Here is a 25,519-nt window from a genome sequence, read left to right on the forward strand (position 1 = left end):
TTCTTTTATTATCGAAGCTTAAATAATTGTTAATATTGGTCCAAACTTGGCAGATCAACTTGCCCTAGTTGACACCTCAGGTGCCTGAATATAACCTTTAGAAAACTCTTTTGTTCAATAGAGAAGAACAGCTCCATTGTTTTATATTCTATTTTTTAAAATCTACTCTTATGCTGAGAGTGTTAGGATGGTAAGTTCTGTCGGTTCTATGCAACTGGGGAGACAATTCCAAGGTCCAGAAAACCATACAAACACAGAATGTTGGAGAATCTCAGCAGGTCTGACAGCAGGTCTGAAGAAGTCGTACTGGATTTGAAATATTAATTATTTCTACCTCCACAGATGCTGCCAGACCTGCTGAGTTTTTCCAGCATTTTCTGTTTGTTTTAAATTTACAGCATTTGCACCATTCTGGTTTTCGCACAAAACCAAAACCTTTGGCTATTTTTACCAGGTCTTCCTGGCATCTGAATTTAGCAAATTTACCAAGTTTAGATAGGAGTTATCGTTTTCTGGCATGCAATAATTGATTTCCAGCAGCACCAGCACTCTACAAAACTGAGTATAAAAATATGCTTTAGTGTTGGAACTTCGTCTTTCACAGTAGGGAACACATTGGTCAATCAGTGCCGTGAAATCTTTCATTAAAATTAGTCTCAATATAACAGCTCAGTCATTGGCAAAACAGAGGAATGGTGAGAATGAGAGTCAGGGACTGAGAGAGGGAGAGGGAACAATGGGAGGAAAGAGAAGGTGGAAAAGGTGAGACAGATGGTATGGGATTGCAGCAGCGGCTACCAGGGATTGACCCCAGTCTGAGGGTGAAACACAAGTCCCAAGTTCCAGCCACGTGAAGGTGGTGGACAGAGGCCCCAGGCTTGAACCTAACAGCAGCGTCTGGTTGGATCAGACCAAGCTGTATCTGTCTAGGTATGTTTTATGGGAGACAGTCTCGAGGAGACTTGTTTCCTTAACCTAGAAAAGATAACAGCTCAGTTGACCGAACATCTGGTTTGGGATACAGAGTGATACCAACCATATGGGTTCAATTACTTTGCCAGAATGTAGTCACCCTTAGGTTAAACTCATCACCAATTGAGTTTCTTTAATGATAGGGAGGGATTATGGTGGATTTATCTATTTTTAATATACTGGCATTAGAGACAGTACAGAGAATGTTCACTTGTCTGGAATGTTCACTAGATATGGAAGGACTGAGGAGAGTTGAGTAGGTTGGGCCTATACTCATTGGAATATGAAGAATGAGAAGTGACTATTGAAACATTTAAGATTCTTTTGGGACTTGACAGGGTAGATGTGGAAACTTTACATTTTTAATCAATAGATCAGTCAATAACAGGGGACTATCAGTGCAGGAAATATAGTAGAGTCAGTAATCCTCAAGACATTTAAGAATTATTTAGATGAGCACTTGAAACAAGGCTACAGACCAAGTGCTGCAAAATGGGATTTGAACAGATAGATGTTTGATGAACATAATGGACATGATGGAGAGAAGGGCCTCTTTCCATACTGTAAAATGCTATGACTCTAACCCCATGTTGTATCTTTCCTGGAAGTGTGTATAAGAAATGTTATTCTGTATGTAAGGGAATGAATGGTTATGGGGAAAAGCAGGAAAGTAGAATTACGGATTATCAGGATTACACATGATCTTAGCCAAAAGGCCGAGAAATGATTTCATTTAATGGCGGAGCAGATTCAATGGGCTGAATGGATTAGTTCTGCTCCTATTGTCTTATGGTCTGATTGGTGTCCTAATGTTAGTACAGAAGAAAAAGCAATCACTTCATTAAAATTGTTACCAGAATAAACCTTTGAAATTAGAACATTTAAGAACATTAAATGTTGCAGTTAAAATGCTAACCTAAGGCAGAAAGCTATAGAAGGCACATGAGTTTATAAACATGGATATTTCCATACCTGAGAGTGCTCTTCCTACATGATTGCAGTTGTGTTCGAGTGGTAGGAGAATATAGGTAGCAATATGTTCTTCATTGTAACAATAAAAAGATTCAGTAATAAATTTATCAACTAATGAAATAGCTGAAACATTTTGAAGTTCAACATTACATCTAATTAGAGTTGTTTTTCATGCAGCTGGATGTAAAAGTTTAGAAATAAAATGGCCTCCCAAGGGGTTGTGGAAGCACTTAGCTTCAGAACATTCTGGAATTTGATTAGAACCTTTAATATACTGACCCTTTTAATTCTGAGTAGATATGTTGCCCATGGCTCCACCACCTTTATTTATTTTTGAAATGGTTGATTGTAAAGCTCATTAATGAAAACATGTGACATGTCAGATTTGAAATGTTAACTGTTGCACTTGCTGTTTCCCTTTCCCTTTGATGCAGAAATTGAATTTTCAGCGTTATTTTAAAATAAGTTCTTAACTGATAGATTTTGCTAAATGAATGAATATTATGTTTTACCTGAAATAGTATATGTCAATAAATTGTGAAAAAAAACAGAATAAATCAGAAATCCTGATCCTCAAAAACTGCTCCTTTAGTAACAATATTCAACATTTCTGCAGTAAATGAACTCTCAGGTGAACCTGTATACTCATGTGTCCCAAACCTTCATAAAGTGTTGATTGCAAATAAAGGAATTAAGCAAAAATAAATAAGATGCTAATAGATCATACTATTCTACTTATTTTAAATCAGTAACATTGTGCCTCTGAATGTTTCTGCAATGCATTATTTTTAATTATTAAACATTTTTTTACATTTATGTGACTGTTGAATACTGTATGTGACTATTTCAAAGGACTGGGCATGCAGAATCAAAATCACAAGATATAAGTTTAGTATGCTCAGCTGAGGCCTCCTTGTGGCAGACCTCTTAACAAAATAAAGTAACAAGAGTAGAGAGCCTACAATGTTTAATATGCTTAACCCTTTAATTCTGAGTAGATGTGTTGCTCATGGCTTTATCACCTTTATTTATTTTTAAAATGGTTGATTGTAAAGTTCGTTAATGAAGACATGTGACATGTCAGACTTGAAATGTTAACTGTTGCACTTGCTGTTTCCCTTTCCCTTTGATGCAGAAATTGAATTTTCAGCATTATTTTAAAATACTGACAGATTTTGCTAAATGGATGAATATTAGTTTTTTTCTGAAATAGTATATGTCAATAAAGTTTATTTCTTCGTTAATATCTAGGTCCCATGCCCATCAAATTATATTTTTTAATTAGTTAGCATTTGTAGTATTTCCTAGAAATAAAATTAGAGTAACTTGTGAACAAATGGAAGGGCCCTTTTGCTGAACCATGAGATATTGTTGCCACACATGTACATGTTATAATAAATGCTGCATGTCAATAATAATTCAACATTATTTTCATTACTGAGATGAAAACGTTTACAATTGTATAAGAAATGACCAGATTTCTGAACCGTTCACTAATATTGAATAATCATAGTTGCTGTAAAAACAGGCAATAAAATTGAATTTAAATGCTGGAGCATTTTGTAATCTTCCTCCATTTAATATAGATTACTAATTACAGACTTATAGTACTTTTGACTAATGAGCATATGTGGCAAAAGGTTATCAGTTTGAGTCCTGGCCAAACAGTCCTGGCAAATGGAGACAGGATGTAATAATAGGTCAATATCCAGAAAGATATTCACATATGATGGAAGTAGAGTGCCTTCCATAACATCAGAACCCTAGGAAGCAGAGGCCAGAGTTCTAGCTTCTGAGACCTGGTTGATGAACAGCAAGGTACATTGCATCTAATGGTAGCTAAATGACTCCAATCCCTCCCATCAAAGCTCGAGCTTCTGAATGCTGGGTTGACATGCAATGAGGTACATGCCAGCATTGAAGTGCCGACTATTTATTACATCTCTCCAATTATCCAGGTGGAAATAGTTAAGTTCATACCCTCTCTGTATCAACTGATCCAATCAAGATCATGATCTGCTGGAGGTAAAGCAGAGAAAGAATTGGGTTGTTTTCTGCATTTTTGGGCATGGAACAAAAAAGTTGAAAGTGCAAATGAATCAATGGTATTTGTATACCACACATAATCATGAAGGATGCCCTACGCAGGACCAGGAGATCTCCAAGTTTACAGATTTTTATATCAAGTTTAAACCTTTGGAACTCAACGACAAGGTACAAGATCTACTTAATTAAAAACAAATAAATTGCCAAAACAATTACTCAGCATCAAAAATATGGCTTTTGATACTTATTATGGTCTTGCTACAGTCCAAATCCCCCTGTGTCATCAGTCATCATTCTGTAACCAAATTCACTGAAGCTATACCCACATGATTGCGTAAAAATATTGCATCGTTCCTCCAGGCGTAGCCAACTTATTGGAACAGCGGATTAGGTTTCAAAGCAGAAATGAGCAGCCAGTGATACCATAAATATGATCTTTTCCAGAAGTAAACTATGAACCCTTAGGTATTCATAAAAGAAAGGTTCTTCTGCATAAAAAATGGTGCCCTCTCCTCCCTACATTTTCTCTGAAGCTTGAGGCTTAAAGGTTTGGGATTTCTGGTTGGTGCTGAATAGTGTTCTTTTTTAGCCAAAATCCAACAATCTTTTGTAGATCATCAGGCCAAAGACGATTAAAGAGTTGGAGGGTGATTGTTGTTGCTGGGGATCATTGAGCTCAATTGGTTGGATGGTTGGTTTGTAATGCAGAGTAATGCCACAGTGTGGGTTCAACTCCTGTATTGGCTGAGGTCATAATGAAGGTCCTGCCTTCTCAACCTCACCCCTTGCACAAGGTGTCGTTACCCTTCGGTTAAACTTACTAATGAGAGACTGGGACTATGCTGGCTTTACCTTTCAGTTATAGTTTCATCTGAATTTTCTCTCTTTCATTTTTAAGGGTGAATTCATGGTAGCTCCAGCTGTGCCAGCATTTATTACCCATCCCTAGTTGTTTTTGAGCTGTAATTTGAACTATTGCAGTCAATTTAGTCATAGAGTGAGAGTCATGTAATACAGAAACAGACCCTTCAGTTCAACTTGTCCATGCCATCCAAGTTTCCCAAACTAAACTAGTCCCACTTTCCTGTGTTTGGCCCATATCCATCTAAATGTTTCTTATCCATGTACCTGTCTAGATGTCTTTTCAATCTTGTAATTGTACCCACATCTATCACTTCTTCTCACAGTTTATTCCACATACAAACCATCCTCTGTGTGAGAGAATTGCCCCTTGGGAGGCTTTTAAGTCTTTCTCCTCTCACCTTAAAATTATGCCCTCTAGTTTTGACTTCTCTATCCTCAGGGAAGAACTGTTGCTATTCACCTTATTTATGCCCTTCATGATTTTATAAACCTCTATATGCTCACCCCTCAAGTTCCTACATTTCAGTAAAAACAGTCCCAGCCTAATCCGCCTCATTTCAGCCTATCCTTATAACTCAAATCCACCAGTCCCAGTAACATCCTTGTAAATCTTTGCTGCACTGTCTGCAATTTGGGTTTGGAAGGTGTCTTGGTGAATTTCTGCCAGTTTATCTCCTAGATATGGTGGTGATGGTGGAGGAAATGGATCTTTGTGGATATAGTGCCAATCAAGTGGGATGCTTTGTCATAGATAGTGACAAGCTTCTTAAGTGTTGTTAGAACTGCAATCATCTAGGCATGTAGGGAGCATTCCATCATACTCCTGAATTGTGCATTGGGACAAGGCTTTGATGAATCAGGGAGGTGAGTATTTGTTACATAATTCCTCACCTCTTAACTGCTCTTCTAGCCACAGTATTTATATGACCATTCCAGTTCAGTTTCTGATCATGTTGATAGTGGAGGATCATAGAATCTCTGTTGTGCAGAAATAGGTCATTAGGCCCATCATAAACACACCAGCGTACTGAAGAGCATCCCACCTAGACACACACACACTCCACCATCCACCCTTTCCCTGTAACTCCACATTTACCTGGACTAACCCACTCAACCTGTACATCCCTGGACACTACAGGGTAATTTAACATGGCCAATCCACCCAACCTGCACATTTTTGGACCATGGGAAGAAAATGGAGCAGTCAGTGGAAACCCATGTAGTCCTGGGGAGTTTGTGCAAACTTCACAAAATCAGTCACCCAAGGCTGGAATCAAACCCGGGTTCCTAGCATCATGAGGAGCAGTGCTAACCACTGTGCTGCCTTATTTAGTGATGGTAATGATGTGGGTCAATAGTTAGATTCTCTCTTTCTGGAGATAGTCATTTCCTGGCATTTATGTGGCACGAATGTTACTTGCCATTTTTCACCACTGTTGAGACCATTATTTTATTTTTTATCATTTTTGGTTTAGAGCTGTGAACTGTGAGCTGAGAAATTGACCATTCAGATGTGAGCAGCAACTTTTGTTTAAAACAGAGGAAAACAAACAAACTGATATTTATTTATAAGGCCAGACATGGAAATTAATTGCAGGTGATTCTTGTTCAAAAAGTTGCAAAAAAGCTTTGACTCTTCGCAGGCATTACAGGAGGTCCCTGGGTTACAAACTGTTGTCTGTGCTTTGGACACTTTGACGGGTTTATGTATTAAAAACACTTTACTCAAGTACTCTTGTCAGTTTGCAGTTCAACTTGATTTTATTCACAAAACTTCCTATTAAAACACTATGTTCCCACAATATTTACTCTCTAGCTAGCTTGATCCATCTGAGAAAGAATGTCAGCCATAATAATCTACATGTTTGAGGTGGGTGCTTGAAATCTTTCTCTCCAATGTAAGGCTGGCTCTCTTTCACAAAGGTGAGTCTTGCAGCTCAAGGCTGATATTCTCCTGGGTCCTTCTGGGTTGCTGCACGGTCTTCTACCATGAGTCTTGTTGCGAATCTTTTCTGTGAGCCTTTGCTGAGTTTTCACTGATGGGGTGGCCAGGTATGTATTTTTAACCCCCCGACCCGAAACCTTCCAGAATGTTCTGTGGCCTTTAGCGAGTGGGGTCATGAGGTGGGTTCAAACCATCCAATGGAGTCACGTGAACACTTTTTACTGTTGTCATTCTCAGGCAGTCAAGATGCCAGAATGTTTGATTGACATTTCTCCATTATACAACCCTCAGGCTGGTTGTAGTGGTTCCCCTTAAACCGTTGTAGTCTCATTGGCCATTGTTTGATTTCCACTGTAGCAGATAGCTACTGGCTGCTGTTTAATTTGGCTTTGCCAATTTTCTGTCAGGACTTATTTCTCCACTGCGGGTCCATTAAGAATGTCCAATTTTAGGCCTGTGATTGTTTAGGCTCCATTCTTGATGTGTACACGAGTCAGAACACAATGCAGGACAATGTAAAGCAGCTGTTTGTAAATATAAGAAATGTTTGTATGTTGAGTCTTTAAAATGAAACCCCTGTATGGGATTGTGTTAATAAGTACAAGCATCTGCAAGTCTGATGTTTGTAGATCTGGACCCCCATTCAGAGTCATAGAGTCATAGAGATGTACAGCATGGAAACAGACTCTTCAGTCCAAATCGACCATGCCGACCAGATATCCCAACCTAATCTAGTCCCACTTGAAAACACCAGCCCATATCCCTCCAGAACGTTCCTATTCACATACCCATCCAGATGCCTTTTAAATGTTGCAATTGTACTAGCTACCACCACTTCCTCCGGCAGCTCATTTCATACACATACCACCCTCTGCGTGAAAAGGTTGCCCCTTGGGTCCCTTTTATATCTTTCCCCTCTCACCCTAAACCTATGCCCTCTAGTTCTGGACTCCGCACCCCAGAGAAAAGACCTTGTTTATTTATCCTATCCATGCTCCTCATGATTCTATAAACCTCTATAAGGTCACCCCTCAGCCTCTGACGCTCCAGGGAAAACATCCCCAGCCTGAGACCTCAAATCGTCCAACTCTGGCAACATCATTGTATATCTTTTCTGAACCCTTTCAAGTTTCAAAACATCCTTCCAATAGGAAGGAGACCAGAATTTCATGCAATATTCCAATGTCCTGTACAGCCACAACATGACCTCCCAACCCCTGTACTCAATACCCTGACCAATAAACGAAAGCATACCAAATGTCTTCTTCACTATCCTATCCATCTGCGACTGTTCTTTCAAGGAGCTATGAACCTACATTCCAAGGTCTTTTTGTTCAGCAACACTCCCTAGACCTTACCTAAGTGAATAAGTCCTGCTAAGATTTGCTTTCCCAAAATGCAGCACCTTACCTTTATCTAAATTAAACACCATCTGCCACCCCTCAGACCATTGGCCCATCTGATCTAGATCCTGTTGTCATCTGAGGTAACCTTCTTCGCTGTCCACTGCACCTCCAATTTTGGTGTCATATGCTCAAACAGATAGTAGATGTTTGGATATTAACTGGGGCCTCATGGGGAGACTCACGTCAACCAATCTAATAAGGAGAATACGAATAAAAAACAGAAAGAGAAAACAAAATTTAATTGGATTTGAACTGTGACTTTTTTGTCAGACGCCATAATGTGTATCAAAGCTACAGGAAGAAGATCTGAATGCCCTCCTGTTATCCTCGCATTATCAGCTTACATGGAGAAAGTGAGGACTGTAGATGCTGGAGATCAGAGTCAAGAGTGTAGCGATGGAAAAGCATAGCAGGTAGGGCAGCATCCGAGGAGCAGGAGAATGGATGTTTCGGGCATAAGCCCTTTAACAGGAATGAGGCTTGTGGGTCGGGGCTGAGAGATAAATGGCAGAGGGTGGGGTTTGGGGAAAGGTAGCTAAGAAAGCAAAAGGTAGATGAAGGCGAAGGAGAAGGTGATAGGTCAAAGGGTGGAGTGAGGGACAGGCCCAGAGGGTGGTGCCAGCTTGGAGGCCCACACCCCACTCATGGCACCTTTCCCTGCCAGCACAGGAATTGCAAAACCTGTGCCCACACTACTCCCCTCACCTCCATCCAAGGCCCCCAGGGATCCTTCCACATCCATCAGAAATTTACCTGCACCTCTACCAATGTCATCTCCTGCTTCCATTGCACCTGGTGCGGTCTCCTCTACAGCAAGGAGACAGGACGCTTTCTTGCAGATCATTTCAGAGAACATTTCTGGGACACCTGCACCAATCAACCCCACCGCCCTGTAGCCCAACATTTCCACTCCCCCTCCCACTCTGCCAAGGACATGAGGCTTGTGGGTCGGGGCTGAGAGATAAATGGCAGAGGGTGGGGTTTGGGGAAAGGTAGCTGAGAAAGCGATAGATGGATGAAGGTGAGGGTCAAGGTGACAAGTCAGAGGGGGGAGTGATGGACAGGTATGGAGGGCTGTGCCAACTTGGAGGCTTGGGACTGGGATAATGTGGGGGAGGGGAAATGAAGAAGCTGTTGAAATCCACATTTATCTTGTGTGGTTGCAAGGTCCCAAGGCGGAATATGAGGCATTCCTCCTCTAGGTGTTGGATGGTAATGATTTGACAGTGAAGGAGGCCCTGAACCTGCATGTCCTTGACGGAGTGGGAGGAGGAGTTGAAGTGTTCAGCCATGGGGCGGTGGGGTTTCCTGAAGCGCTCTGCGAGGCGGCATCCAGTCTTCCCAATGTAGAGGAGACCGCATCGGGAGCAACAGATACAATAAATGATATTGGTGGTTGTGCAAGGCCCCTTTTATCTCTCCACACTGGAGGTTTCCTGTCTCTACTCCTGATGAAGGGCTTTTGCCAGAATTGTCGATTTTCCTGCTCCTCAAATGCTGTTTGACTTGCTGTGCTTTTCCAGCACCACTCTGATCTAAACTCTGGTTTCCAGCATCTGCAGTCCTCACTTTTGCCTAAATTAGGTTAAAGGATCAGTCAGCAGACATGCAGTGGAAGACAATTAAAGGGATAATTCAGAATGTACAGAATAGGTACAATCCAGAAATTATAAAAATTCCAAAGGAAAGGACAAATCCACACCTGCAATATACTAGAAATATTCAAAACTGGAATAAAGAAGCAGCAGATAGTTTTACAAAGACAGGTGGCAAGACAGAAAATTGGAGAGAATATAAAAATAAAGATGATTAAAACAATTAAAAGAGGGAACAAGTTAGAGTAAGAGAGAAGGCTAGCCAGAAATATAAAAACAGACAGTAAGAGTTTCTATAAATAGTAAAGACAAGAGTAAACAACGTGTTAAATGTTTAGATGACATAAAGATAAGTGGAGAGACAGTTACTGTAGGAGGCGGGGAAACTGCAGTGGGACCTGGGCAGGCTAGAAGAGTCAGAGATAAAACTACGGCAGATGCTGGAATCCAAAATAGACAAGGAGGCTGGAAAAACACAGCAAGCCAGGCAGCATCAGGAGGTGGAGAAGTCAACAGTTTAAGTGTTACCCTTCTTCAGAATTGGGGGTGGGTGTGGGGGTAGCTGCAGATAAAGGGGGTGGCGGGGACAGGATGGTGGAGTGGGAATAGGTGAAGACAGGTAGAAGGTACGACCTGGTTGGTCAATGGGAGGAAAGAATTCAGTTGGTGGCAGGGCGCAGTGGAAGGGAAGGGGAAAAGCTAGGACTAATTCAAATCACCTTGGAGTGCAGGTTCATAGCTCCTTGAAAGTGAAGTCGCAGGTATATAGGATAGTGAAGAAGGCGTTTGGTATCTTTTATTGGTCAGAGTATTGAGTACAGGAGTTGGGAGGTCATGTTGCAGCTGTGCTGGACATTAGTTAGACCACTGTTGGAATATTTTGTGCAATTCTGGTCTCCTTCCTATCGGAAATATGTTGTGAAAATTGAAAGGGTTCAGAAAAAATTTACAAGGATGTTGCCAGGGTTGGAGGATTTGTGTATAGGGAGAGGCTGAAGAGGCTGGGGCTGTTTTCCCTAGAGTATTGGAGGCTGAGGGGTGACCTTATGGAGTTTTACAAAATTATGAGGGGCATGGATAGGGTAAATAGGCAAAGTCTTTTCCCTAGGATTAGGGGGTCCAGAACAAGAGGGCATAGGTTTAGGGTGAGAGGGGAAAGATATAAAAGAGACCTAAGAGGCAACTTTTTCACACAGAGATTGGTACGGGTATGGACTGAGCAGCCAGAGGAAGTGGTGGAGGCTGGTACAATTGCAACATTTATGAGGCATTTGGATGGGTATATGAATAGGAAGGCTTTGGAGGGATATGGGCCGGGTGCTGGCAGGTGGGACTAGATTGGGTTGGGATATCTGGTCGGCATGGATGGGTTGGACCGAAGGGTCTGTTTCCATGCTGTACATCTCTATGACTCTATGGTGGGAAGAATAGAGGCGTAGATTTTTTTCTAAGTGGAGAAGGACTTTGGAAATCTGAAGTACAAAAGATTATCTTAAGGTTTACATGCAGTTTTAATAAGTAGGGCAACTGCAATGATCGCATTTATTTTGAAGGCAAGAATACAAGAGCAGGGATATACACTGCCAAGACTGTATAAGGCTCCTATCAGACCAGATTTGGAATATTGTGAGCTGTCTGAGGAATCTGAAGAAGGATGTGCTGGCCTTAGGAGGGTGGAGAGAAGGTTTACAAGAATGGTGCAGGGCATGAAGGACTTGCCATAGGAGGTGCAGTTGAAGACTCTGGAGGTAGAAAGGTGAGCATGGATCTGATTGAAATTTACAGAATGCTGAGAGGCCCAATTAGAGTGGACATGAAGATGTTTCCACAAGCAGGACAAACGATGACTCAAGAGTTTGGCTGCAGAGCGAAGGAAAAACCCGTTAGAAGTGAGATGAGGAGAAATTTCTTCAGCTACAGTGTGCTGAATCTGTGGAGCTCATTACTGCAGAAGGCTGTGAAGGCCGAGCCATTGAGTGTACTTAAGACAGAGATAGATGGATTCTTGATTAGTAAGACAATCAAAGATTATGGATGGAAGACAGGAGAATGGGGTTGAGAAAGGTATCAGCCATAATCCAATATCCTTGATGGGCCAAGTGGCCTAATTCTGCTCCTATATCTTATGGTCGTATGGATAGTCGGATTGAAGAAATATTACTAGAAAATAAGACTGATAATTTGAGTGGGCATTTTGCATCAGTCTTCACTACAGAGCTTACAAGTAACATCCTGGAAGCAGTGATTAAGCACGAAATAGAGGCAACAACTCAGGAAAATCACAAAATAAGTGGTGTTAGATAGTTGGACCAACAGACTAACAATTGCCTGGGTCCTAATGGAATTTGTCATGGTGTTTTAAAAGATTGATGCATTGATTCTAACTTTCCAAAGCTCCCTTGAATCAAGGATGGTCCCGATAGATTGGAAGATAGAAAATGTAACTCCTATATTTAAAAAGGGAGACTGAAAGCAGGAAACCAAAGCAGCTTAACAGCTGTCAAATGGAAGATGTTAGAAGTAATTATTAAAGATGTCCTGGCAGAGTAGTTGGACAAGTTTAAGGCAATCAGGCAGAATTTTATGAAAGGGAAATTATATCTATTGAAGATCTTTGAAGAGGTAACATTTGCTGCGGATAAAGGGGAACTGGTGGGTGTCGTACACTTAGATTTCCAGAAGGCATTTGATAAAGGCTCCACATCAAAGATTATCACAGAAAATTAAACCTCATGGTGTAGAAGGTAGCATAATCATTTGCATATAAAATTGGCTTGGAAATGGAAGCAGAGAGTACACACAATTGTTCTTTTTCAGGTTGGCAAAATATAATGAGTGGCATAACACGGAGATTGGTACTGGGACCTCAACTGTTTACAATTTATATGAGTGGCTTGGAATGAAGAGACAGAAAATATGATTGTCAATTCTGACACAGGGATAGGTAGGAAAGTAAGTTGTGAAGAAGACGTAAGGAGGTTACAAAAAGATTCTGCTATGGTGTGAGTGGGCAAAGATATGGCAAATGGAGTAGAAAAATGTGAAGTTGCCCATTTTGTCAGGAAGAATTGTAGATAAATGGCGAGAGATTGCAGAGCTCCACAATACAGGAGGGGTTGGGGTACCCCCATGCATGAATTGCAGACATAGCAAGTATTTAGGAAAGTTAATAGAATGTTATCATTTATGGTGAGTTCTGAATATGAAAACAGTGATATTGAAATAACAATAGTGAAAATCTAGAGTACTGTGCACAGGAACCTATTCAAAGGTATAAATGCATTGGAGGCATTTCAAAGGCAGTTTTCTGGACCAATATCTGGAACAGATGAATTATCTTATGAGGAAAGGTTGAACAGGCTAGGCCTGTATCTACTGAAGTTTAGAGGAGTAACAGGTGACTTAGTTGAAATGATTAAATCCTTCCATGTATTGATAGATTTGGAGAGGATGCTTCTGCTTACGGGAAAACTTAGAATGGGAGGTGGATAGGAACAGATATACAGTGTTTAAACACATCTTAGGGAGTCATCCATTTAAAAGAGATGACATGAAGTGTTTATCTCTCAGAGTCGCAAGTCTTGGAACTCTCTTGCTAGAAAGCATAGTATAAACAGACTTTTTGAATACTTTTACAGCAAAGGTAGATGGATTCTTGTTAAGTAAAAGGTTGAAAGTTTATCAGGGTCAGCAAGAACACGATCAGATGATTTTATTGAATGGACTCAAACTGCTGAATGGCTTACTCCTGATCATATGTTTGTACGATTTTCTCTCCACAGATGCTGTCAGACCTAGTGAATATTTCCAGCAGTTTGTTTTTAATCGCATGCCCTCTGAATAATATTGTGTTTTACAGCCAAAGAAATTATGTTGCTTTATGAGTAAAGTTATATCAGCAAGATCCTAAAAACAGAAATAAGATGATTAAAAGTTAATCTGTTTCTGGTGGTGTTCAGGGAATGCTGCCCTGTTAGAAATGCTATCTTTCAGACAAAGATACGAAACAGAGTGTTTATCTGTCATTTCAGGTCAAACTCTATGACATGATTCAAGGAAGAGCAAGGTAGTGCTCTGTGCTGTCCATCAGTGTCACCAAAACTGAGTATCTGAGTTATCTCACTGTCGTTTATGGAGTCTTTCTGTATGAAATCTGCCTGCTGTATTTCCTTATGTAAAAACGTCCAAAACACTTCAAAGGCAACTAGCTGTTTGGGAAGCACTTGAGAGCATCCTGAATTTAATGAATAGTACATAAATACAAATTATTTCATCGTTCCATCACCAAACTAGGGTGTGTTACAAAGGCCAGACATGCTTCCGTTTTATTGCTTACCAATGTTTAAGGACCAGGCTCCGACATGAAGAACCGGTAATAATATTTGTACAATTGCATTGAGTAATGACATTTCAAAATCAAAGTAGAATAGATGTCTTCAAAAAATTTTAAGAATCCAGCCCCTTTCCAAAGAACCTTGTGTCATTTGTTTGTTGAGATGAACTGGTGAGCTTCTCTCAGCGCTTCCTGCATTTCTTGATATTTCGCAAGTTTACAGGCCTCATCCACATTTAACCAGCGAAATGTTTGGTGCTCATCAGAGAGTTTTACTTCTGTATTATAATCCTTTAGTTCTGCCAGCCAATAGATAACACTTTTGGGTATATTATTCACTTTATATATAATTTCCTTTTTGTATCCATCAAGCAAATTAAAATCATTGCTTCTTAGCCCTGCTTCTTCCTCAGTTTCACGAAGTGCAGTCTGAAGGTCATCTTCACCTGGATCAACATGCCCTTAAAAAAAGATTAGATCTTAAGCAAGCAGGCAGTGAGCAACTGTGCCACACATAATTAATAAAGTTTCACTTTATGTTTACAACCACAAAGAACTCTTTCTTTTTAATAACAAGTACCAAACACAACCTTAAAGGGTGACATTTATCTTGGGCTCTACCTATCCAGGTAACTGAAGTTTCATATTTAGGATAAATCTCCCCTGCACTCTTAAAATGCAGTGCCCAGAACAATATTCCAAACGGGGTCTAGCCAGTATTTTATAATAGGTCAGCATAATCTCCCTGCTTTTGTACTCTATGTCACAACTTAAAAAAGCATAGTGCCTTGTGAACCCTAACAACCTCAATCTGACCTGCCACCAGACCCCAGGTGCTTAATTATATGACGTGTCAGTTAAAAGGTTGGGAGAGTGGGAAAAGGAGCACACTGAGAGGAAAATTCAATTCAAAATCAGGTGGTGAGATTTCTGTCCCACAGTTATCAGCCGGAAACTCTCTAGAACTTTGAGAACAAAGGTGGAGCTGTGCATGTTGGAATTTGGGTAAAGCCTTCAGGTATTTCACAGGCTATCAACCTTGAAGAACCTCGAGAGTGCACTGGTGGATCAGGAGTTTGAGCCAATTGGAATGGGAAAAGAAACCCAGATGGGTGTAAATCTCTCAGAGAGCACTCCAAATACCAATGAGAAGAAGGGGCTTCCACCCCAACAGCCCACATAACAAAACTTACTGGACTTCCCAGAGATATGCCTCTCCAGTTTCCAGAGAAATCCTGGTGACAGCAAAATAAGACCCGAATAACAACTAATTTCTATCGAGAACCTGAATTAGCCCAGATGAAGTGCTCAACGTCAACTGCATCACTGATACAGTTTGGAGTGAAGGTATGGGCAGGTAAGTAGATGGCAGACAAGCCACCATCAGATACAAACTGTCACATATTCTACCATCAAACTTGTCAGCAACACAACTAAAATTCAGCCTCCAGTCTTTGGTACTGTATCCATTTTTTAAAAATTACTTTATACTGCTTCTCTTTTTTCCAATCAAAACGCTCCCTTTAAAGCACTAAATTTCACCTGCCTCAAATCTCCAGGTTTTTTTCTCTAAAGTATAGTTTCTCCAAATCTCTGTTTACTTAATTTACAAGTTATATGCTTCGAAACACTTTGGGGTGTCTAGTGGTCATGCAAGGTGCTATATAAATGCATATCTTTGTCTATAAAGTTTGAAATCATTCATGTAGCCAATTTGAAGTTATTAAAAATATTACATTGAATCATCTAGGTGAAAGTAAGGACTGCAGATACTGGAGATCAGAGTCGAAGAGTGTGGTGCTGGAAAAGCGCAGCCGGTCAGGAGCAGGAGAGTCAACATTTCAGGCATAAGAAGCACCACACTCTTCAACTTACATTGAATGTTAAAATGAGCAGTATATTTACCAATAAATCCACTATCATTTCACACTGGAATCTTGCATGCGTGTGTTTCAGGAATTATTTTCACAGCAGTCTTTTCAGTCATATTGCAAGTGACTTCACAGGAGATGGTGGTATAGTGGTAATGTCATGAGACATGTAATCCAGTAAATCGCAAAATTGAATTCAATAAAATAATGAAATATAAAGCGAGCACAAAGGCAACTATGTAACTATTGCCGATTGTCATGAAGACCCATTTGGTTCATTAATGCTCTTCAGGGAAGGAATATGACTCCAGGAACAGAACCACATGTAACCCTTAAGTACCCTCTGTACAACTTGTGATGGACAATAACGGCTGGCCTGGTTAATGGCACCCAGAGGAACAAATTAGATAAACATATACATTTAAGTGAGCTATGAATATCAAATAAGTTGATGATAAATATGAAAGTCTCTTTACACTCAGGAATTGTCGAGTTGTGGAATTTGCTTGCAGGATTAGGGGTTGCGGCCAAGACTATGCTCCAGATTTTCTAATCAGCACCAGAGCTTTCACCATAAACCAAAGACATGTGGCAGACTTGTTAGCAGAGACATCCTATCATAGGGGTGTTCAGTTAACCGATCTCACCCCTTCAGGGTATCAGTGGCATGTCAGTAAAACAAGCAGCAGGATGGCTCTTCAACCAGATTAAAAGAATCCAAATTGAGTTACTGACTACAAAAACCAGTATTTTTGAATCAATGCACAAATAGAAAAATAAAACTGGGATGTTCAAACTGAATTATTAGAAATAATACAAAACAATAATTTATTTTTAAAAAGTTTACTTTAAAGCTCTGCAACACTAATTTTCTTTACAGAATGAGGCTTCAGGTTTAGAAAAATATTGTTTCAACGGAAGACACTGGCCAACAGTTATTACATTTACTATACCATACCATTAATAACTCATTGCTGATTGGAGAAAGTATATATTTTAATTTATCGTTCGCGTGAGAACAGTGGACGATTCGCCTAAATTTAAACTATTACAACTACTGCAGATTCTATCCATTGCAATCAGCGGGGGAGGGGGAATCAATGACAGCAACTTTCAAATTTACGTGATGAACTGCGCAATTGCAGTTAGTCCCACACAGAAATAGCGGGTAAATAGCCCCCTCGACACACGCGGCCCATCCCCTGCCATCAGAGAACAGGCTGCTTGAATGAAGCACCTTTAGGAGGCGTCCAGTGATGCTGGCCATAGGAAGTCTGCAAAAGTAGGAACTCGACGGCCTGAGGTTTAGCAGCTAACCCCGCGTTTAACCTCCTGAAAATAATCAGTCCACAGGCCCTGAGCGCCATTGTCGGAAACAGGGAGAGGCACCACGCCAACACCGGAAGCTCATCCGCGGGGACCAATCAGCGGCGAGAGTCTGACGCAAACAATTCACGGACGAGCTGCAGCCTGGGCCCTCACTCAGGTCAAGGGAGTGTTGCTGCTGACCTGGGGCACGCCCGTTCCCACTGCTGGTCTCTGGGACCCCGCCCGGACCTGCCTCAGCTGTTGCTGCTTGGGGCCAGTCTTGGGGCCGCTCCCAGGACCTCCACCACTGCCGCTGTTGTTCGAGGCCCACCTCCACCGCTGCTGCCTGGGACTCGATAAAAAAAACAATTCACGGACTGCCGTCTCCCGAATTTTTTAATTTTGTTTCCTTTCAGGGGGTAAAAAGGCGGGCCCTGTATAGTAATTTAAATAAATGTGAGGTACTGCATTTTGGTAAGTCAAATCAGGGCAGGACTTAATGGGAAGGTCCTGGGCAGTGTTGCTGAACAAGGAGACCTTGGGGTGCAGGTTCCTAGTTCCTTGAAGACGGAGTTTCCGTCAGACAGGGTCGTGAAGAAACCGTTTGGTGTGCTTGCCTTTATTGGTCAGTGCATTGAGTATAAGAGTTGGGATGTCCTGTTATGATTGTACAGGAGCCCACTTTTGGAATAATGCATTCAGTGCTGGTGTGTTGTGAAACTTGAAAAGGTTCAGAAAAGATTTACAAGGATGTTGCTCAGGTTGAAGGTTTGAACTATAGGGAGAGGCTGAAGGGTAACCTTAAAAGTTTATAAAATCATGCGGAGCATGGATAGGGTGATTGGCCGTGATCTTTTTCCCAGGATAGCGGAGTTGAAAACTAGAGAGCTTAAGTAAGAAAGGAAAAATTTAAAAGTTACCTCGGGGGCAATTTTTTCACACACGTATGGAATGAGCTGCCAGAGTTGGTGGTGAAGGCAGCAGTAATGACAACATTAAACAAACATCAGATGGGTTTGTAAGCTGTGGATGGACTGTTGGGAAGGCAGTGCTTGAGATTCTCCCACTATCGAAGTCAGAAAGAGAAATGGAGCTGGGGTTGGCTTTGATGAGCTCTGTTGCCCTTTGAAGTTAATGAATCCTCAAGTTGTGTTGAGGTAGAGGTGTAGGGAAGTTGGCTAGAAATGTTTGATGGAATATTTGAAATTTCTCCTTTAATAATGTGAGGTTTTCTTGAGTATCTAAAGACAAAGCAATTTTGGGGTGATACTCAGCTGTTTTGTTTTTCTTGTTTTGCTCCTTTTTCTTTTAATATGTTGTTTTTTCTTGAGTATCTAAAGACAAAGCAATTTTGGGGTGATACTCAGCTGTTTTGTTTTTCTTGTTTTGCTCCTTTTTTTGTAAACATTGCTCTCCTGTCACCACTACTTCTCTGTCTTTACGTCTCATCACTGGGCTTCTCTCAGTGTCTGTTGGGGAGCGAGAGGCAGCAACTGTGATAAACTAGGATAAAAATCCCCCACCATGGCAAAAAAAACACATAATTCTTTATACTTTGCAAAACACTGTACTGTAAATAGGAAATGATATTGAGCTAAATGCAAGAAGGTATAGCATCTGACTTGTCTCAAACCTCTGCAGATGCTGGAGATCAGAGTCGAGAGTGTGGTGCTGGAAAAGCATAGCAGGTCAGGCAGCATCCGAGGAGCAGGAGAGTCGATGTTTCGGGCATAAGTCCTTCATTATGTCTGAAACACCAATTCTTCTGGTCTTTGGATGCTGCCTGACCTGCTGTGCTTTTCCAGCACCACACTCTCGAATAAAAAGGTTGCCAAACGCAGGCAAGTTTAAACTTGGTTGGCATGGACAAGTTGGACCAAAGGGTCCGTTTCCATGCTGTATGACTCTATGATTCTAATTCAACAGGCTCACCACTCTCAGGGTGAAGAAAATTCTCTTCATCGCATCCAAAATGGTCTACCTAGTTTCCTTGGACTGTAATCTCTGGTGCTGGATTCCCTGGTTACTGGAAACATCCTTTCTGCCTTTACCCTAGTAAGTCATGTTAAAATTTTATAAGTTTCTATGAGATAACCTCTTCCCCCACAATTCTTCTAAGCTTCAGTGAATATAGTCCAACCGAGCCAGTCTGTCTTCATTTAAGTCAATCCTACCAACCCAGGCATCAGCCTGGTAAGACTTTTGTTGCACTCTTTCATAGCCACAAAATCCTTCCTGCGATAGGAGACCAAAACTGCATACAAGACCATATACAACTGCAGAAAGACATCCCTACTCCTGTACATGAATTTTCTTGCTATAATGGCCAACATACCATTTGCCTTCTTCACTGCCTGCTGCGCTGCCATGCTTTCAGTGACTAATGTACAAGGATACCCAGGTGGTGTTGCAACTTCCCCTTTACTAATTAATTGCCATTCCAGTGATAATCTGCAGTCCTGCTTTTTCTCCCAAATTGGGTAACCTCACATTTATTTACATAAAACTTTGTTGGGCATACATTTGCTCTGCAAACCTCCTCCTCTATTTTTCTCATAAGCCTATTTACACAAATAGTGTAATCACAACCTTTTTACTTCCCAAAGCCAACCAAATGGATTTTCTCCTTACTCCAGTAAAAAAAATTATTTCCCAACATTCAATTGTTCTCTAATCTGTTCTGCAAACACATTTTCCTATGTTTTCTTGGCTATCTTTTCTGAACATTTTCGGTATTCTAGAACTGAATTTTACTGGACACCATATTCTCCTGGCCAATATGTTAGTCAGGAGGCTGCTGACAAGGTGTTCTCAGCCCTGCAGTCATTTAGGCCTGAGGGTTAGCTCAGGCCAAGATATTCACACTCATCTGAGGAGGACGGTTCACTTTATAAAGCTGCCATTCCTGAAGAAGGGCTCATGCCCGAAACGTCGATTCTCCTGCTCCTTGGATGCTGCCTGACCTGCTGCGCTTTTCCAGCAACACATTTTCAGCTGCCAACCAATCAAATTGACTGGTAACTCTGTAGTCCCAGAAACACCAGTTTTAAACAGTGGTCACTGACTGGTAGACCCCATTGAGGGATGTGACAGTGCAGTGCCAGATATGAGACGCCAGTGAGCAAGTTCAATGGGGCATGATCTTGAGTCAGGCACAGGGGATTTTCAAAAGAATTTCACCATTAATTTGCCTTACAACAGCTTACTTAATTTTTATTTAGAAAACAAATGGGCTGCCTAATTCATTTTGTTCAGTCATGGGATGTGGGTATCACTGCCTTAGGCCAACATTTATTTCCCATGCCTAATTGCCCTTGAGTGGCTTGCTTGACTATTTCAGAAGACAGTTAAAAATCAACCATAATACTGTGGGTCTGGAGTTACCCATAGACCAGACCAGGTAAGGACAGCAGATTTCTGTCACAAAAGGTGGATTTTTATGACAATCAACAGTGGTTACATGTTCGCCATTATGTTTACTTTTAATTCCAGATACAAATTTCAATATCTGGCATGGGGGGGGGGGATTTCAAACCCACATCCCCAGAGTATTTTTCAGGGCTCTAAATGACTAGCCCAATGGCATAACTACTATGCCACCACCTTACTTCCTCAGCTGCCCTCTCTTGCGAATAAAATGATGACAGGGTTGGAATGAAGCTCTGGCCATGTAAAGGCCTCAATATGCCACAAGGTTGAATGGACTGCCTGATGTTTGCCTGGAATGGAGAATAGGTCGTACGAGGATAGGTTGAGAGTTCTCGGCCTTTTCTCGTTGGAACGGCGAAGGATGAGGGGTGACTTGATAGAGGTTTATAAGATGATCAGAGGAATAGATAGAGTAGACAGTCAGAAACTTTTTCCCGGGTACAACAGAGTGTTACAAGGGGACATAAATTTAAGGTGAAGGGTGGAAGGTATAGGGGAGATGTCAGGGGTGGGTTCTTTACCCAGAGAGTGGTGGGGGCATGGAATGCGCTGCCAGTGGGAGTGGTAGAGTCGGAATCATTGGCGACCTTTAAGCGGCATTTGGATAGGTACATGGATGGGTACTTAATCTAGGTTAGAAGTTCGGCACAACATCGTGGGCCGAAGGGCCTGTTCTGTGCTGTATTGTTCTATGTTCTATGGCCACCCGGGTGTTTTCCTATCTTCCTGGTGGTGGAAATTGAATAAAGATTGGTGCACTTTGTGTCTTTCACTGTGTCTCACACCTGCACACACACACCATGGGTGCTGGGGATAAAATAAGCACTACCGCACTTAGGTGGTAGTGTGGGGGTTAAATTAAAAAAAAACAAAAAAAAAACAAGGAGATTAAAAATAAGAAAAAAAAAACAATTCACGGACGAGCTGCAGCCTGGGCCCTCACTCAGGTCAAGGGAGTGTTGCTGCTGACCTGGGGCACGCCGCTCCCACTGCTGGTCTTTGGGACCCCGCCCGGACCTGCCTCAGCTGTTGCTGCTTGGGGCCACTCCCAGGACCTCCATCACTGCCGCTGTTGTTCGAGACCCACCTCCACCGCTGCTGCCTGGGACTCGATTAAAAAAAACAATTCACGGACTGCCGTCTCCCGAATTTTTTAATTTTGTTTCCTTTCAGGGGGTAAAAAGGCGGGCCCTGTATAGACTGCTGCTGCACACCGTCCACCTCTTCTCCCTCATCCACCGTCTGGATAAGCCTTGGCGTGCCCATTTGCCACCGGGCGGTGGGGATCCCCAGTGGAGGGCTCTCTACGCGGGAGTCCTCCCCCTTTCTCTCGGGGATCTGGGGTGGAGGGTGCAGCACGCAGCGGTCCCCTGCAACCGCAGATTGCGGTGGTACACGGACTCCCAGCCCAACTGCTTGTTCTGTGGTGCTGTGGAGTCTGTGGACCACGTGTATATTGGGTGTGGGCGTTTGCACTCCCTTTTTGATTTCCTTAAAAACCTCCTCCTCTACTTTTGGCTGCACTTCAGTCCCACGCTCCTGATCTTTGGGCACCCGATACGGAGGAAGGAGGGCAGGTCTGAAGACCTCCTCGTGGGTCTGCTCCTGGGCCTGGCCAAACTGGCCACCAACAGGTCCAGGCAGCGGGCCGTGGAGGGAGTGGCCACCCGGGTATTTTCCTATCTTCCTGGTGGTGGAGTTTGAATAAAGATTCGTGCACTTTGTGTCTTTCACTGTGTCTCACACCTGCACACACACACCATGGGTGCTGGGGATAAAATAAGCACTACTGCACTTAGGTGGTAGTGTGGGGGTTAAATTTAAAAAATATAAAACAAAGACGAAAAAAATAAATAAAAAAAAGAAGAAAAAAAGAGAAAATAAAAATAAACAGGAGTGTCGTTACGTTTGAGCCCTGGTGTCCTTGGAGAAGGTGCATGCGGTGTCCACCAACACCCTGGAGTTGTTCAGGGAGAGGTGGGCGCCGCAGGAAGTGGAGTGCATCATTTCTCCCTCCAACTCTATTTTGATTTAGTCCCTACCCTCCCCTTCACTGTTTTGATCACACAGCACTGCCCTTTGATGTGAAGGGCAGTGTTTGTCACTGGCCACCCGGGTGTTTTAAAAAAAAAGACAATTCACGGACGAGCTGCAACCTGGGCCCTCACTCAGGTCAAGGGAGTGTTGCTGCTGACCTGGGGCACGCCCGCTCCCACTGCTGGTCTCTGGGACCCCGCCCAGACCTGCCTCAGCTGTTGCTGCTTGGGGCCACTCCCAGGACCTCCACCACTGCCGCTGTTGTTCGAGGCCCACCTCCACCGCTGCTGCCTGGGACTCGATAAAAAAAACAATTCACGGACTGCCGCCTCCTGAATTTTAATTTTGTTTCCTTTCAGGGGGTAAAAAGGCGGGCCCTGTATAGACTGTTGCTGCACACCGTCCACCTCTTCTCCCTCATCCACCATCCGGACAAACCTTGGCGTGCCCATTTGCCACCGGGCGGTGGGGATCCCCAGTGGAGGGCTCTCTATGCGGGAGTCCTCCCCCTTTCTCTCGGAGATCTGGGGTGGAGGGTGCTGCACGCAGCGGTCCCCTGCAACCGCAGATTGCGGTGGTTCGCAGACTCCCAGCCCAACTGCTTGTTCTGTGGTGCTGTGGAGTCCGTGGACCACGTGTATATTGGGTGTGGGCGTTTGCACTCCCTTTTTGATTTTCTTAAAAACCTCCTCTGCTTTTGGTTGCACTTCAGTCCCACGCTCCTGATCTTCGGGCGCCAGGTACGGAGGAGGGAGGGCAGGTCTGAAGACCTCCTCGTGGGTCTGCTCCTGGGCCTGGCCAAACTGGCCATCAACCGGTCGAGGCAGCGGGCCAAGGAGGGGGTCCTTAGGGCCGACTGCCTGCCCCTCTTCTGCGGTTACGTTAGAGCCCGGGTGTCCTTGGAGAAGGAGCACGCGGTGTCCACCAACACCCTGGAATTGTTCAGGGAGAGGTGGGCGCCGCAGGGAGTGGAGTGCATTATTTCCCATTCCAACTCTATTTTGATTTAGTCCCTCCCCTCCCCGGCACTGTTTGATCACACAGCATTGCCCTTTTGTGAAGGGCACTGCTTGTCACTGGCCACTCGGGTTTTTCCTATCTTCCTGGTGGTGGAAATTGAATAAAGATTCATGCACCTTGTGTCTCTCACTGTGAAAAAAAAACAATTCACGGACTTTCCGTGGTTACGTTAGAGCCTGGGTGTCCTTGGAGAAGGAGCAAGTGGTCTCCACTAACACCCTGGAGTTGTTCAGGGAGAGGTGGGCTTTGCAGGGAGTGGAGTGCATTATTTCCCCCTCCAACTCTATTTTGACTTAATCCCTGCCCTCCCCTTCACTGTTTGATCACACAGCATTGCCCTTTTGTAAAGGGCACTGCTTGTCACTGGCCACTAGGGTGTTTTCTTATCTTCCTGGTGGTGGAAATTGAATAAAGATTTGTGCACCATGTGTCTCACACCTGCACACACACACCATGGGTGCTGGGGAAAAAATAAGCACTACTGCAGTTAGGTGGTAGTGTGGGGGTTAAATAAAAAAAACAAGAGTGTCAGGGGTTCTGTTAAAAAAAAACAATTCACGGACTTTCCGTGGTTACGTTAAAGCCCGGGTGTCCTTGGAGAAGGAGCACGTGGTCTCCACCAACGTGGAGTTATTTAGGGAGCGGTGGGTGTCGTAGGGAGTGGAGTGCATTATTTCCCCCTCCAACTCTATTTTGATTTAATCCCTGCCCTCCCCTTCACTGTTTGATCACACAGCATTGCCTTTTGTGAAGGGCACTGCTTGTCACTGGCCACTCGGGTGTTTCCTTTCTTCCTGGTGGTGGAAATTTGAATAAAGATTTGTGCACCTTGTGTCTATCACTGTGTCTCACACCTGCACACACACAACATGGGTGCTGGGGAAAAAATAAGCACTACTGCAGTTAGGTGGTAGTGTGGGGGTTAAAAAAAACAATTCACGGACTGCAGATGCTGGAAGGTGCAGCAGCTCAGGCAGCATTGGAGGGCCAAAACGTTGATTTTCCTGTTTCTCCAATGTTGTCTGACCTGCTGTGTCTTTGCAACTCCATATTTTATCAATTCACTAATTAATTCAGCTGACGTGGAATCGTTCAATCCAGAGATTCACATCTAAGAGTCTTTGTCGGGTGTTACCGCTGCAGGTGAACGCTGCAATTAGCGTTTTTATGGTTCACGCTCATTATTCAATCATCGGCTCAAGCGTTTTACTAAAAGTATCATTGAATGGGAGCCATGATGGATTGGGGGTGGACAAAGTTAAAAATCACACAACATCAGGTTATAGTCCGGATTTGGGTTTCTTTGAAAGCACTAGCTTTCGGAGCGCTGCTCCTTCATCAGGTGGTTGTGGAGTACACAGTTGTAAGATACAGAATTTATAGCAAAAGTTTACAATGAAATGTTACTGAAATTATACATTGAAAAACACCTTGATTGCTTGTTAAGTCTTTCATCTGTTAGAATGACCATGTTAGTTTCACTTCTTTCACATGTAAATCGCAAAACCTTTTTTAAAAGCTACATTCTTAGGTGAACTTTAACAACTGGTGTCAGCCCAGATAATCTGTTGAAGATGGTAAAAACAATGACTGCAGATGCTGGAAACCAGATTCTGGATTAGTGGTGCTGGAAGAGCACAGCAGTTCAAGCAGCATCCAAGGAGCAGCGAAATCGACGTTTCGGGCAAAAGCCCTTCATCAGGAATAAAGGCAGTGAGCCT

The 25,519-nt window shown here is 42.7% G+C and overlaps 1 protein-coding gene across 1 annotated transcript; it reads right to left on the bottom strand.

Annotated features, from left to right (window-relative positions):
* Window positions 1-14,009: 14,009 nt before the first annotated feature.
* Window positions 14,010-17,539, bottom strand: nudt2 (nudix (nucleoside diphosphate linked moiety X)-type motif 2). The gene is made up of 2 exons (XM_043701485.1): window positions 17,242-17,539; window positions 14,010-14,594 (listed from the first exon to the last, which is right to left on the bottom strand). The coding sequence occupies exons 1-2, from the start codon at window positions 17,369-17,371 to the stop codon at window positions 14,281-14,283; spliced, it is 444 nt and encodes a 147-aa protein (XP_043557420.1). The 5' UTR covers window positions 17,372-17,539; the 3' UTR covers window positions 14,010-14,280.
* Window positions 17,540-25,519: the final 7,980 nt, after the last annotated feature.

This window comes from Chiloscyllium plagiosum, chromosome 1, assembly GCF_004010195.1.
Source record: "Chiloscyllium plagiosum isolate BGI_BamShark_2017 chromosome 1, ASM401019v2, whole genome shotgun sequence".
Lineage (NCBI taxonomy): Eukaryota > Metazoa > Chordata > Chondrichthyes > Orectolobiformes > Hemiscylliidae > Chiloscyllium > Chiloscyllium plagiosum.

Coding starts and splice junctions, on each gene's coding strand:
- nudt2 (XM_043701485.1), bottom strand. CDS start 17,371: ATGGCGCTCAGGGCCTGTGGACTGATTATTTTCAGGAGGTTAAACGCG. Junction 14,595..17,241: donor TCACTGGACGCCTCCTAAAG/GTGCTTCATTCA, acceptor TCTTTTTTTAAG/GGCATGTTGATCCAGGTGAA.